Source organism: Micropterus salmoides, unplaced genomic scaffold (assembly GCF_014851395.1).
Source record: "Micropterus salmoides isolate LMB-PRFRI ecotype aquatic unplaced genomic scaffold, ASM1485139v1 Ms_hic_scaffold_16, whole genome shotgun sequence".
NCBI classification, from domain to species: Eukaryota; Metazoa; Chordata; class Actinopteri; order Centrarchiformes; family Centrarchidae; genus Micropterus; species Micropterus salmoides.
In genome coordinates this window covers 310,594-327,152 of record NW_024040707.1, presented here as the reverse complement: position 1 = coordinate 327,152, position 16,559 = coordinate 310,594, and the positions used below count along the sequence as shown (strand labels likewise).

The 16,559-nt window shown below is 44.6% G+C and overlaps 1 protein-coding gene across 1 annotated transcript in view; it reads right to left on the bottom strand.

The window, feature by feature from the left end:
• plxna3 (plexin A3) overlaps positions 1-16,559 on the bottom strand; it is a 132,229-nt gene that overhangs the window by 48,529 nt on the left and 67,141 nt on the right. Inside the window, exon 7 of the mRNA XM_038722619.1 lies at positions 868-1,008. Coding sequence (XP_038578547.1) covers positions 868-1,008 — 141 coding nt within the window. The remainder of the gene's footprint in view (positions 1-867; positions 1,009-16,559) is intronic.

Genomic DNA, 16,559 nt, shown 5'->3' with positions numbered 1-16,559 from the left:
GAAATCTGATTTTACAAATGTTATTTTCCACTCAAACAGTTGCAGTTTATGGAGATGTGTTTGTTTGTTCCATGATTAGTGCTGCAGGATCAGAGACATCAGAGTCTCACTGGCAGCCAGCTGAACTCAGCAGCTGTGCTCTGACATCAGGCCCAAGACACACGAAGAATTTCTAAATAATCAACAAATAAAATCTGAATACGAGCATATTTCTGTGTGTCGTCAGCTGCACAGGAAGTCACAGTTGTTGAACTCAGCTCTGCTTCCTCTCAGCGGTACATTAAGAGTTTTAACATGGGACACGCAGCGGCGCCAGCTGAGCAATATTCACGTTCACAACTTCCTGTCTGCAGATGGTAAAACAACAGAATTCACATTCAAACACACACACACACACACACACACTCAGCCTCCCTTATAAATAACTGCAGAGCCACTGACTTACTGTGTGTGTGTCCCAAGTTAAAACTCTTATTGTTACAGAACTTATACAGAAAACTTCTTTGTTTTCTGTATCTATTGAAAAACCTAATGCAGAACTTCCATTGGAAATCTGCAGATTTAACTGTCCTTTGATGCAGAGATTATTGTCTAAAGTCATTAGTCAGAATTTGTATTAGAAATCTGCAGATTTAACTCAACAACTCTTTTCTTCTTGGATAAAAAAAAACAAGTCAGAACTTCCATTGTAATTTTTCTAATCTAAGTCTGAGCGGTGGAAACATCCAGACTTTTGTGCTTAAGGATGGTGAGAACACAGTGAACAGGTTAATGTAGCGCCTCCATCAGGTCATCCGAGTGTTTGGATGGACTTCATAAACACAAACTGAGCAGAGACACAGAGGACACGGTGTGGGTGTGTTTTACCTGTCTGTCACTCAGCAGGTAGATGTACTGATGGTCCGGACTGAACACCATGTCTCTCAGGATCGGCTTCCCTTCCACCACCGTCACAGTCTCATACAGCAAAGCATTCTGGGCCGGCGGTGGGATTCCATCCACCCGGATCTGAAACACACAAACGGATCAACATGTTAGCCTGATGCTAACAGAACACGCTGAAAGCAGATGGAGAAATGCTAACATGATGGAGGATCACGCAGAAACCAGCATTAATATACATTTAATCACAGAGCTCACTTTATTTTCAAAACCAGAGAGACCACAAGACGTCCTTTCCAAATCTGTAAATCTACTTTCTTTATTGATTACTGGTGAAAAACGACCTCGGAATATAAAACTTCACATGCATTTATGAACGGCTTTAGTGTTCTGGAGAGTTTGGCTTGTGTGATACCGGCGTGCCTTCAAAGGGAAGCCCTCTTTTAAAGGTAAAGGTGAGTTTCATAGTGAGGACAAACAGCTCCAACACGAACTGCTGCCGTCAGACATTTCTGTTTCTCCACCTGTTCAATAAACATGTAAATACAACATATAAACCAGCTTTGGAGCCGTTAGGGGTTCTTTTCTTCTGATGAAGTAAAGTTTCATTTCCAAAGCCAGACACAAGACTTCCTCTCTGAGCCTGCAAATTTAGTTTCCTTCTTTCTAGCAAAAACACATTTTTACAAAAGTTAATGGAAATGACCAAATCATGTCAAACTTCAAATACCATCCAAACTTTTACTATTAAATCACCTGCTGGTCAGCAAGTAAAAGACAACAAACAAACGGCTAAAATAAATTAATCAAAATCAGTGCCAAATGATGGTGATGATAATCGTGATAATAATGATGGTGGTGATAGTCGTGATAATGGTGGTGATAATGGTGATGATGCTGTGGTGATGATGGTGGCGATAATGTTGGTGATAATGATGACGACGATGGTGGTGATAATGATGACGACGATGGTGGTGATAATGGTGGTGATAATGGTGATGATGCTGTGGTGATGATCATAATGATGGTGGTGATAATGTTGGTGATAATGATGATGACGATGGTGGTGATCATGTTGGAAATTATAGTGGTCATGGTGATAATAATGTTGGTGATAATGATGGTGTTGATCATGTTGGAAATTATAGTGGTCATGGTGATAATAATGTTGGTGATAATGATGACGACGATGGTGGTGATAATGGTGGTGATAATGGTGATGATGCTGTGATGATGATCATAATGATGGTGGTGATAATGTTGGTGATAATGATGGTGGTGATCATGTTGGAAATTATAGTGGTCATGGTGATAATAATGTTGGTGATAATGATGGTGAGTGTATCTGTGATGATGGTGGTGATAATGTTGGTGATAATGATGACGACGATGGTGGTGATAATGATGACGACGATGGTGGTGATAATGATGACGACGATGGTGGTGATAATGGTGGTGATAATGGTGGTGATAATGGTGATGATGCTGTGGTGATGATCATAATGATGGTGGTGATAATGTTGGTGATAATGTTGGTGATAATGATGATGACGATGGTGGTGATCATGTTGGAAATTATAGTGGTCATGGTGATAATAATGTTGGTGATAATGATGGTGTTGATCATGTTGGAAATTATAGTGGTCATGGTGATAATAATGTTGGTGATAATGATGACGACGATGGTGGTGATAATGGTGGTGATAATGGTGATGATGCTGTGATGATGATCATAATGATGGTGGTGATAATGTTGGTGATAATGATGGTGGTGATCATGTTGGAAATTATAGTGGTCATGGTGATAATAATGTTGGTGATAATGATGGTGAGTGTATCTGTGATGATGGTGGTGATAATGTTGGTGATAATGATGACGACGATGGTGGTGATAATGATGACGACGATGGTGGTGATAATGATGACGACGATGGTGGTGATAATGGTGGTGATAATGGTGATGATCATAATGATGATGGTGATAATGTTGGTGATAATGATGGTGGTGATCATGTTGGAAATTATAGTGGTCATGGTGATAATAATGTTGGTGATAATGATGGTGAGTGTATCTGTGATGATGGTGGTGATAATGTTGGTGATGATGATGATAATGGTGGTGGTGATGATGATAATGATGGTGATGATGATGATGATGATGATGACGGTGATGATGATGGCGGTGATGATGATGGCGGTGATAATGTTGGAAATGATATTGATGGTGATAATGTTGGAAATGATAGTGGTGATGGTGATATTGAGGTATTGATGGTGATGTTGGTGATAATGATGGTGGTGATGATGATGATGATAGTGATCATGGTGGTAATGGTGAGTGTATATCTGTGTGAGTGTGATGTTAAATACAGCAGAGGGCTGATGAGGAGACGAGCAGTCTGTTTGAAAATGTGGAGCGACTAAAATAAGATTCCCCAAATCTCCCCAAAACCTCCCGCCTCCCTCCGTGTCTGACCCAGAAAAACACCAGAGGAAGAGGAAGAGGAGGAGGGAGGGGGGCGTAGAAAGAGAGGGGGGGCATGAGGAGAGAAGGAAGGAGAAAATGACAAGGAAGGAAGGAAGGAAGGAAGGAAGGAAGGAGGTGGGACCGAGGAGAAGGAAGGAAGGAAGGAGAGAATGAGAGGAGCTGAATGGGAGAGAGGAATGGAGAGAAGGAAGGATGTAATGCAGGGAAAACAGAAAGGAAAGGAAGCAAGCAGAGGTGGTGGGAAGGAAAGAAATTAAGAAAGCAGGGAATAAAAGAAAAGAAGGAAGGAAAGAAACAAAGGGGAGGAGATGAGGAGAACGGGAGAGAAGGAAAGAGAGGAGGAAGGAAAAAGGAGGTCAGAAAGGAAACAAGTGAGGAACCAAAATGGGAATTAAAGAAAAAACGGAAGATAAAAACAAAGACGAGGGAAGCCGAGCGAGCGATGAAGGAGGAGTGTGTGTAGTTCTCTCAGTGTGTTAATTAGCTGCCTGCTCGTTAAGCAGCCGAGCTTAATTAGAGCTGACGAGCCTCACACACACACACACACGCAGATACACACTCACACACACACTGATGAGGCAGCAGGTCTGACTCACAACAGAACCCACAGTTACACAATCCTGTTTCACCAAGACACACTCACACACACTCACACTCCGTCACACTCGGCAGCAGAGCGAGGGAGGAGACGTTAAAGTAGGACACTGCAGCAGACGGCGAATGCTTCTCACTTTCTGACAGAAATCGTATGAAAGCGTATTTAAAATAATAATCCGTCAGTTTTCACAGGAGCCACACACCAAACCCTTTGTAAAAATGAGTCCGTTTTATTTTCTGACGGCTGTTTTTTGTTCTCTTTAGACGGAGCTAGGCTAGCAGTTTCCTCTCGCTTCCAGTCTTTGTGCTAAGCTAAGCTGAATTCAATAAAAAGGCTTTCAATACATTTAGCAAGCAGAAGAAGGAACATTCAAAGTGTCTCAGAGCCGCCGAAGCTCCAACTCTGCCAGCTTGGCCTCTCTCTTCCTCAGCAGCACAAACACACCTAAGAAAATGAAACGTTAGACATTTCTGATAAAAGCATTTGGTGTTGGGAAATTCGTCTTGTGTGGCATCAGCTTTAAATTAAATCTTTCATTTCCATCAGCAGCCGTTAGTGACGTGTAGAGCTGAAGGTCATTTTAATCAAATACGGTGCCGCTGGTTTCTTCTGCAGCTTCACAGATCTGGTTTTCTGCCAGAAAAATATCTCTAACACATCAGAGGAAGACGAGAACGCCGGTTTGACCAAATCTGCCCAAACAGAAAGATCATCGGAGGAAACAAGAGAAGAAGATGGAAACAGAAGAAGGCAGCGAGCCGGAGAAGAAGAATGGAGTAACAGAGGAAGTGACCTCCGACCCCTGGAATCAAACCGTCGTCACCTACTTTGTTCTGCGCTCGGCCCGAGGACTCACGGAGACAGCAGACAGATTGTCCCGGGGTCACAGGTTAAAGGTCACGTGTCAGAGAGAGACAGACACACTCAGTCTGTAAGATCAAACCCGAGACTTTCATTAGCCGGCAGGATCGAGTGACAACAACAAATCGGGCTCTGCAGCTGCCGACGAGCTGAGCGCGCTCGGTGGCGCCCGCCCATCCACCGCACATCACTTCCTGATGCTCAGAGCCCGCAGCGGTGCTGTGAGCAAACATCAGCGTGCTGACAGCAGGTGTTAGCATTCCCTCCAAAACGTAAGCACACGTCGCGGCGACGCAGAGCACAAGGACTGTGATTGGTCGGCTTGGTAGGGATTGATATTAAACATGCACTGTTGTTTCCTGTGGGTCCGGCCTGTGTTAGGAGGAAATTAGGTGCTGCATGAATTATTATTATGTTGGCAGCATCAAATTATACTCATTTCATCAGGTCGGCCTACAGACCACAAGAAACACAAAGTTCAGCTCAGCGTGTTGTTCAGAGAGCGCTCAGTGCAAAACGCACAGTTCAACCACCAATGAATGAGTCACAGCACAAACCTCTTTTCTGGATCCAGCGAGCAAACAAACAAAAACACTCAGTTTGAGGTTCAACACAAGAGTTGGCCAATGAAAATAAAACAGAGTGACGCCTCTGGCGTCTGACCGACAAGCCCCCCCCCGATGCTCTGGCTCAGGACAGACTGGACTCCTTCTGGAACGGTCAGTCAGCTGACTGCTGGCTGTGTGTGAGACGCCGATCGCCAAAATACGCTTACCGTACTACACGTGTCTTTCCGTTTTCCCTGTCCACCAAAGTGGCGTTTAACCCGGCGATGTCACCCGCCACGTCAACAATGCTAGGGCGCAGCGTAGGGCGTAACTTAGAGAATCGTGTGTGTTTCATGTTCTTATTTCTCAGGGGGACCTGAATGCAAAATAACTTGATGGGGACTTGTGTCACCATGAGGACGAGCTTCAGGGTCCAGACTTGGTTTTAGGGTTCAGGTTAGAGAATGCATAATGTGAACGAGAGGTCCCCACGGGGATAGAGGAACAAACGTGTGTGTGTTTGTCAGACTGAGGGTGGGAACATACAAACACAGGAAGTGAGCAAACAGGAAGTTCACACTGAAAGTCACCGGAAGTCATTTTACAAGTGATGGTTCTCACCACAAATTACCCTGAACGCACAGAATAGTGATGACAGAAGTTCAGCTCGTAGAGCAAAACACAACCTGCACAAATAGAAAAGGAATAACATACAAAGTAAATATAGACGCATCTACTAAAATCCACACGCAGGTAAATAAAAAAACATGTATATGATCATTTTCTAAAAAAGCTAAAAGTTTCCATAAGTGAAGCCGTTTTTCTATTTTCTTTAGAAGTAGGTCATTATAGACTTATAGATTAAGTCTTCCACTATAAATCCCAGTCAGAACCTCCATAGGAAAACGCCTGTTTTAACTCGCATAATTCTGCGTTTATTAACTTTATATAAAAAATCCAAGTCACTTCCGTTAGAAATCATCTTATTTAGTCTCTCGAGAAGAATCCAGTTCAAAACTCCCATCGGAAAAACGCAGATTTAACTTTCAGGTTTAATTGTGTGTGATAATCGTCAGTGACAGAGACAGTAGCAAAGTGAAGTCCTGCAGCAGCTTTCACATTTCAGGAAACCAATCAACCTGAAGTTACCACACACACACACACACACACGCACACACACACACGAACGAACACACACACACGAACGAACACACCCACCCGCGGCTGCAGCTGCCTGAAATTCCACTGTAATGCAATACCTCCGAGTATATGTGTGTGTGTGTGTGTGTGTGTGTTAAATGTGTGGTCCAGTCCAATACTGGGGGGGGGGGGTTTCCAACCCTATTACACATAATACACTGTGTGTCTGTGTGGGAAGGGGGGGGTAAATGCTGATAGTACCCATTTTGAACACCATGCCAGCTATATGACCAATGGCTCTGGTAACTGATCGGATTAGTCACTGACACACACACACACACACACTCAGCTGCTAAGTACTATTATTACTCCGTTAACTGCAGCTCCACTAACTGTCAGTGACTATTAACGGGCTGAAACACACTGATTAACGTCTCTGCCTCTCATTCACAAACACAGAACACTGCTACTATTCTTCATTGCCTATCTGTTAATATTGTAAAATCCTTTATATTTACTGTAAATACTTTATCTTTAGGTTTATGTTTGATTTTATTTTCCACTTACCAACTTTCTCTTATTATTTCTATCCCTTAAAACAAAGATTTCTGATTCTGAACGTTGCCCGTTTGAGACGTCTAACACGTGATCGTGACACTCATGTAATTTCTGTAGGATTTCTTTTCTTTCTTTGTTTATCAAAAAAAACAAATGCAGAACTTCTACTTGGAATCTGCTGATTTATTAAAACTCATTTTATTAAACTTAGTTTCTTTGATTTGTTAACCAATGAAGAACTTCTATTGGAAACCAACTGATTTAAGTCTTCTTATACACTGATATTTTCAGGGTTTATTAAAATACCTAATATGAAATCTGAAGAAGTAAGACCATCCGCTAAAGAGTTTAGGCAAACGATAAAAAGACGCTTGTGAGGCAGAAATACATTTTTTTCCTGTTAATCATCTCGTGACCCTTAAGATTGATCTCCGGGCCCCTTGTGGGGAAGCTGACCCCCCATGATGGCTCTGAAAGATCACTGCATACTGCAGCATTAAAATTTTGCTTCTCTGGAACCGAGAGGCCCAAAGCAAACGAGGAAAAAATCCGACGCAGACCAACTGAAGAATGCGGAGACGGACGTCCACATACTTTTGGCCATGACCCCTTTGACAAGTCACTAAACGGTGTGAAGTCAAATAAAGGAGCAAAATGTTCACTTTTCAGAGAATCTCAGCGCGTGTTAGATATTTCAGTGAAGACCTTGAATTGAGTGTTTTTCTGAAGGGAGTCTGGTTCAGTCAGACACGAGTATCCGTTAACAGACTCATTCAATCTGTCTGCCTCCCTCTGACACACACATCACACTGAAACCCAACACGGCGTGCACTTTCACTACAGCACGCATACACACACACGCTGCGCTCAGGTTTCACCCAGCTGCCGCCGCCTCTCACACTGAACTCTCACTAATGTGGACACATTGGAAAATTGTGTTTTCCTCAAGTTCCCTTTTGATGCCAAAGCGCCTCGACGACAGAGAGCCTCAGCGTGTCGCCCTGAAACCAGCAGGTGTCGGAGCTGCTGGACCCAGTTCCTCTACTCAAACATCTGATCAGATATGAACCAGCTGAATCTCTTTAAAGCTCACGTCCTTTATTTCTACTTTACTTGCTGCTCTACTGACTTTATTGATATTTTTATAATAAAATCAGTCAGAACTTCATTTGTTAATTTTGTATGAAGCACATTATAAAAGCATCCGCACATCTGTTGGAAATCAGCTGATTTAACTCTCTTCGGTCTTCGGAAAGCTGTTGCTTTAAATCTGAGAGGCATTCAGGTCCCGACGTGTCTGCAGAAAGACACTAAGAATCTCATTTCTGAGTTTAATGACGGTCTAATCTCCTCGACTCGCGACAGCTGATCACACCGTCCAGCTGTTAGCGCTGACACATCTTTGCGTCTCTGTTGTCACGACGACAGCATCTGAATAACGAACGGGACGAGCATTTAACAGAAACTGGGACCGAGAAGTTAAAAATGTCGCCGCCACAGATCAAACAAAGACACAGTGTGTGTGTGGTGGAGCGCCGGCCCCTCCACTTAGCTCCTAAACATTGTTCAGTCAGCCATCACAGCCTGGAGGAGGAGGAGGAGGAAGGGCAGTGAACGGTGAAACAGGCGGGGGGGGAGGCAGTTAAGCTTATTAGTTCCTTCCCCTCCCCCAACACACAGTCTGTCTGTTCATTTACTGATGCAATAAACTCTTCTACAGGAACGCGTCTGCCAGGACTCTTATTTTGGTAGCCGTCTCCATCCTTCCTGTTCCAGCTTTGCAGCAGTTGCTCACTACATGGCCTCTGACCTTTGACACGGGGGCACGGTGAGACGTGTTGAGACGTCCTGTGCGCAACACGCAAACGTCGCCGCTGATCACCAGTTTGTCGGCTGGTCTAGTGAAGAAGGAAACGTCTTCAGAGCGTTGGCATTGTTGCGGTTGGTTCATTCTGCCTCAGCAGCCATGCGCTACATGTGCTTTCTCTTTCTTTGTGTTTCTTATGTTTTCTACCTGCTGAATTTGTTGTTGAGCATCAGGACTCCAGAGCTACTTCCCTACCTGAGCTGCCTTCACACGCGTCGGCTGGAAGAGCCTGCTGTATTATGGGTTTTATGTGTTAATAAAAGAAATTTACAGAGACAGAAAGGCGAGAAACAAAATCTCTTTCTTACAGCCTGAAGGTTATTTTCTTCTCCTGTCAGAACCTCCTGTGGACATCTGACCTGTGGTAACCCCCCCGCCGCCGCCGCCGCCGCCGCCGCAGGCACGAGAAACTTCAGATAAAAATAACTGATCGATTATCAAAACAGTGATTTACGGACTAATGGATCGTTTCAGAGGACTGACAGACACAACGAGAGCATCCTGTAAGCCTGGATTATCGTCACCATGGTAACAATCACTCATGATATAATAGATAATATATACCCCCCCCCGATTGAGCAGCAGAACGAGGTAGAGATAAAGAGAGAGAGAGAGAGGATGAAGTGTGAAGAGTCTTCAGCGTCTTTGGGGAGCTGACAGATTTGCTCGTTCTTCCATCATCTCCTTGGCAACCGAATCATAATTAATCCACCTCTCTGTGTGTGTGTGTGTGTGTGTATATGTGTGTGTGTGTGTATATGTGTGTGTGTGTGTGTGTGTGTATATGTATATGTGTGTGTGTGTGTGTGTATGTGTGTGTGTGTGTGTATATGTGTGTGTGTGTGTGTGTGTGTGTGTGTGTGTGTATATGTGTGTGTGTGTGTGTGTGTGTGTGTGTGTGTGTGTGTGTATATATGTGTGTGTGTGTGTGTGTGTGTGTATATATGTGTGTGTGTGTGTGTGTGTGTGTGTGTGTGTGTGTGTGTGTGTGTGTGTGTGTGTGTAATATTTGCTGTCTGTGGTGATGCAACAGTCCCTCTCCTGCAGTATGTAGGGCAGCTGTTTGCAAAGAGAGGAAGGGATGATGCAAAAGGCGAAAAGGGGGGAGGAGAATGTGTGTGTGTGTGTGTGTGTGTGTGTGGGGGGGGGGGGGGGGGGGGGGGGGGGGGGGGCAGCGGAGAGGAATGTGGAAACTTTCTGCCTCACTTTTCCTTACCTGAGTGATGAAAACCTGGATGTTCAGACGTGTTACTGATTCCCACGAAAAGCTGGACCCAGAGACACTAAAGTGAGAGACAGCTCTTGTAGCGGGGGGGGGAGTCCCACAGGGATCAATCCTGGGCCCCTTTCAGCCTGTCTGGCATTCATCTGCTGCAGGGGAACGAGTATTCAGATCCTAAAGCAACATTATGTTGTATTTTTATCTTATAGTAACAGCTTCAAACTCAGTTTGATGGGACTCTTCAGACTCTGAAGTTCTCTGGAAGAAGCCAGCTCCGTGTTCTCAGTATGGATATCACGGCAGAGACCGAAGGAGATGAGGAGGAAGAGAAAAACGGAGCAAGAGTACCATAAAACTCTGATGAACAGCCCGGGCTTTTATTTGCTAAAATCACAGAATTGACCCGGCCTTTATTTGGGACAGGCCTTTAATTCCTCTCACCCAAAACTGAAACAGGCTGCTGTGAAACATATTTGCATAAAAATCATCCAATATCAAATACACGTCCTTCGTTTGATCTAGCTCCGACAGACAGTTTCGGCGCTTTTATTTTGAAGGCAGCAGCATAAGGAAAACAGCAGCAGGCTGCAGGATCAGAGAAGTGTGGCAGAAGTTAGCAGACAGAGAGCGACGGACTTCACACGACAGGATTCACAGCCTGGATTCTGGTTCTTTTGATGGGTGGAGCCTCCCAGACTGAAGGAAGATAAATAATCAGGAACGACACATTCGGACTGAACGAGCGCTTCAGAGGTGACGGGAGGCGCCACTTTTCTCTTGTACCGGGCAGGTTACGGCGGTAAAAGAATCAGAGTTTGGGGCTCGTTGTTTCCGTCGTAACGCAACGTAACGGCGTGCAGCGTGTCCACACTGACACACTGATCAGGAACATTAATATCTGTATCGACGATCTGAGCGGCGACCCCGCGGGGTTTAACGGCTTTTAGACGTCCAGAGAACTTCTATAGAAACCAGACCAGGCTTCTAATGGAGACCTGCGTTCATTAGTCAGAACGTGTTCCCACAGCAGGCCGGGAAACGGGAGGCGGCAACTCGAGTTTTAGGGTAAATATCTGACTGGGTTTTACTGGCTGAGCAAAAAGAGCTGAGAGGATGCAGGTGTTATTAAAGAGGTGGTATTCTGCTTTTGCCTTTCCCCCGTCTCCTTTATTGAGTTATAAACCTTTTTTGTGCATGTAACAGGTTTTCAAAGTGAAAAAGCCAAAGTCCAGCCCAAAGGGAGTTCCCATCTCCCACAGAAAACTCTGCTCTGAACTGAAAACAGCTCGTTTGGAGTCCAGCCGCTTCCCTTTCATCCTTGTGACGTCACAGGGGTGAAAGCTAAATATAACGCTCGCCGAGCGGCGACTCCGACACGCCCTCAGAAACGGCGAGCTGCAGCACACAGCTCTCCTCTCCCTTCCAAACACTAGCTGCCCTCCAGGCAGTCAGTGGACATAAAGTTGTTCCTGTGATGTAGAGACAGAGCTCAGTTAAAACTTTATGGATACAGATTAATAACTCACCGCTCTGAAACTCTCGCTCCAGTCCGGCTGAACCCGAGCCGTTTACCGGCTTCTCGCTGACCCGCCCTACTCTGCTTCTGATTGGCTAGTAGTCCTTAACTAGGAACTGAGCATGTGCAACTCCCAACAAAGATCATTTAGAGACAAGATGTATCACTCCAGAGCTAAAACGGAGCCTTCAAAACAGGGTGAAAAGAGGAGCTGCAGCAATGTGCAGTCTGACAAAAATATAACCATGGAAACCTGCTCTGGTACAAACTCTGAATAAGATTATGAGCATAATACCACCTCTTCAACACAACGCCGTCCGACACTCACGCCACATCACACACAAACACATCTCACATCATGTAGCTTTAAGTAAAACATTAAAAAGTATCAGCATCAAAATATATACTCAAGTCTGTAAGTCATCTGTAATAATACTTCATTTATTTATTAATCTGCAAAGTAACTAATGTTGTCAGATAAACAGAGCTGAGTAAAAAGTACAACAGATGGAGTTCAGCAGAAGTACAAGATGGAAATTCTCAAGTACAAGTACCTCCAAATTGTGTGTTGAGTAAATGTACCGATCATCTGTGTGTAGATTTCTCTCTGTTCTCACAGGTCGACCGCAAACAGAGAAACTACGTCTGTTAAATGATGAAGTAAAAGTGTGTGCGTATTTTACTTTGGCGGGGTACGTCCTGTCGTTACGCAACAGTGGGAGAGACGTAGAGCAGAGCAGCAGCAAATACCTTCAGCATGAGGTCGGCAGTACTACTGCCAACACTGCTGCTCACACAGTACTAGTACTACTCTTACAACAGCTACTACTCTGTGTACTACAAGGGGTTCCCAACATGTGGGTCTGGACCCCCCCAGAGGCCACAGGATGATTCAAAGAACAGAAATATTTATTTTACAGGTTTTACCTCGTGAAATTCTGGATATGACCTGCGGGAATCCTTCAGTAGAGAGAGAGACAGACAGGAAGACAGAGAGACAGGTAGACAGACAGGAAGACAGAGAGACAGGTAGATAGACAGGAAGACAGAGATACAGGTAGACAGACAGGAAGACAGGTAGACAGACAGGAAGACAGAGAGACAGGTAGACAGACAGGAAGACAGAGAGACAGGTAGACAGACAGGAAGACAGAGAGACAGGTAGACAGACAGGAAGACAGAGATACAGGTAGACAGACAGGAAGACAGAGAGACAGGTAGACAGACAGGAAGACAGAGAGACAGGTAGACAGACAGGAAGACAGAGAGACAGGTAGACAGACAGGTAGTTAAAATTATACATTTTTACATCAGTCTTTGAGGGCGGGGGGTCGTTTTAGGAGAAACACTGTACTGTGTACACCACACAGTGTTTATACTCTGATACTGTGCGTACCTCATCATTTACACCTCTGTGCAGTACCTTCAGTCGCTGCTCACCTGCCGCTTCTTTACACAGGTGACACTAATAATAGACCGTCTGTCCACTTCAGGTGACTGAGAGTCCGCTGCAGCGACTTTAACGTCCGTTCTTTAAGCTCCGCCTAATTAATATTCAGGACTGATAATCTCTCAGGATCAATATTCTCCTCAGAACTAAGATGTTCCTTCTGTCCTCATGCTGCTTTGATTTATTTGTTTTATAAGGTTCTGTTGAGTTCTTTTCTCTTGTTTTCCGATCTTTGCATTTGGCCTGTTCTGCTTTCATCGATCCTCTGAACTGAGGTTAACCTCCCTGACTCTCACAGCTCACTGTGATGAAGCAGAGTGTCCATCTATGCTGGTCCTCTGAGCCACAGACCGCCAGCAGCTAACAGCAGCTAGCAGCAGCAAACAGTTAGCAGCAGCTAACAGCAGCTAGCAGCAGCAAACAGTTAGCAGCAGCTAACAGCAGCAAACAGCAGCAAACAGTTAGCAGCAGCTAGTAGCAGCAAACAGCTAGCAGCAGTTAACAGCTGCTAACAGCTAGCAGCAGCTAGCAGCAGCTAACAGCTAGCAGCAGCAGCAAACAGCAGCTAGTAGCAGCAAACAGTTAGCAGCAGTTAACAGCTGCTAACAGCTAGCAGCAGCTAGCAGCAGCTAACAGCTAACACCAGCAAACAGCAGCAAACAGCTGCTAACAGCTAGCAGCAGCTAATAGCAGCTAACAGCAGCTAACAGCTAGCAGCAGCTAATAGCAGCTAACAGCTAGCAGAATCCTACAGCTAGCAGCAGCTAACAGCTAGCATCAGCTAATAGCAGCTAACGGAGACGTTCACTTCCTGTCTCTGACTCGCTGATTACTTCATGCCTTCAGCGCTGCGTCTAATTACAGAGAGAACATTGATAAACGCTGTTAGCTGCCGATCAATTATTCCTCTCTTTTTGATGATTGTTCTTTTAATTGACGAACAGTTTTCTGATGTGACAGCTCGTTAGTTCAGATCCAGGTGAGGCTGCGAGAAGCTAATTAATTTCTGCAGGAAATAATTGTCACTCAGTTCAGTGTGTGATGAAACACGAGGTAATAACACACACACACACACACACACTCTGAAGTGTGTCAGTGACAAACATGAGACGGCGGCGCCGCCAGAGGAAACGCTAATTAAACTGTTAACGAGCTGAGCACTTGGAGCAGAGCTGCGTCAAAGCGCCTCACTTATTTTAAACCAGACAGATTCTCTACAGCGAAGGAAGCGATCGACTAGTTGATGGTTTGGTAACCAGGCGTGAGTGAGCAGGTGGGCGTGTCTCTGACAGGTGCAAAGGGAGGAGGCGTTCTGCTGTATTAGAAATGTAGCGACGCCACAGTGACGGCGCCAGCGGTGCGACCAACTGAGCGAGCAGAGGGGAGCCCACACACAGTAACACACAGTAACACACACACACAGTAACACACACACAGTAATACACACACACAGTAACACACACTCACACACACACACAGTAACACACACTCTATCACTCACACACACAGTAACACACACTGTAACACACACTGTAACACACACAGTAACACACACAGTAACACACACACAGTAACACACACACACACACACACACACACAGTAACACACACTCTATCACTCACACACACTGTAACACACACTGTAACACACACACAGTAACACACACACACACACACACACAGTAACACACACTCTATCACTCACACACACAGTAACACACACAGTAACACACAGTAACACACACACAGTAACACACACACACACACAGTAACACACACTCTATCACTCACACACACTGTAACACACACTGTAACACACACAGTAACACACACACACACAGTAACACACACTCTATCACTCACACACACTGTAACACACACTGTAACACACACAGTAACACACACACACACACAGTAACACACACTCTATCACTCACACACACTGTAACACACACACACTGTAACACACACACACACACACAGTAACACACACACACACAGTAACACTCACACAGTAACACACTCACACAGTAACACACTCACACAGTAACACAGTAACACAGTAACACACACACACACAGTAACACACACACACACACTGTAACACACACACAGTAACACTCACACAGTAACACACTCACACACTCACACAGTAACACAGTAACACAGTAACACACTCACACAGTAACACACACACACAGTAACACACACACACACAGTAACACACACACACACTGTAACACACACACAGTAACACTCACACAGTAACACACTCACACAGTAACACACTCACACAGTAACACAGTAACACAGTAACACACTCACACAGTAACACAGTAACACAGTAACACACTCACACAGTAACACAGTAACACAGTAACACAGTAACACACTCACACAGTAACACACACACACAGTAACACACACACACACACACTGTAACACACACACAGTAACACACTCACACAGTAACACAGTAACACAGTAACACACTCACACAGTAACACACTCACACAGTAACACAGTAACACACACACACACTGTAACACACACACAGTAACACACTCACACAGTAACACACTCACACAGTAACACAGTAACACACTCACACAGTAACACACTCACACAGTAACACAGTAACACACACACACACACTGTAACACACACACACAGTAACACACTCACACAGTAACACAGTAACACACTCACACAGTAACACAGTAACACACTCACACAGTAACACACTCACACAGTAACACAGTAACACAGTAACACACTCACACAGTAACACAGTAACACAGTAACACAGTAACACAGTAACACAGTAACACAGTAACACACTCACACAGTAACACACTCACACAGTAACACACTCACACAGTAACACAGTAACACACTCACACAGTAACACACTCACACAGTAACACACTCACACAGTAACACAGTAACACAGTAACACAGTAACACACTCACACAGTAACACACTCACACAGTAACACACTCACACAGTAACACACTCACACAGTAACACACTCACACAGTAACACACTCACACAGTAACACACTCACACAGTAACACACTCACACAGTAACACACTCACACAGTAACACAGTAACACAGTAACACACTCACACAGTAACACACTCACACAGTAACACAGTAACACAGTAACACACTCACACAGTAACACACTCACACAGTAACACACTCACACAGTAACACACTCACACAGTAACACAGTAACACAGTAACACACTCACACAGTAACACACTCACACAGTAACACACTCACACAGTAACACAGTAACACAGTAACACACTCACACAGTAACACACTCACACAGTAACACAGTAACACAGTAACACACTCACACAGTAACACACTCACACAGTAACACAGTAACACAGTAACACACTCACACAGTAAC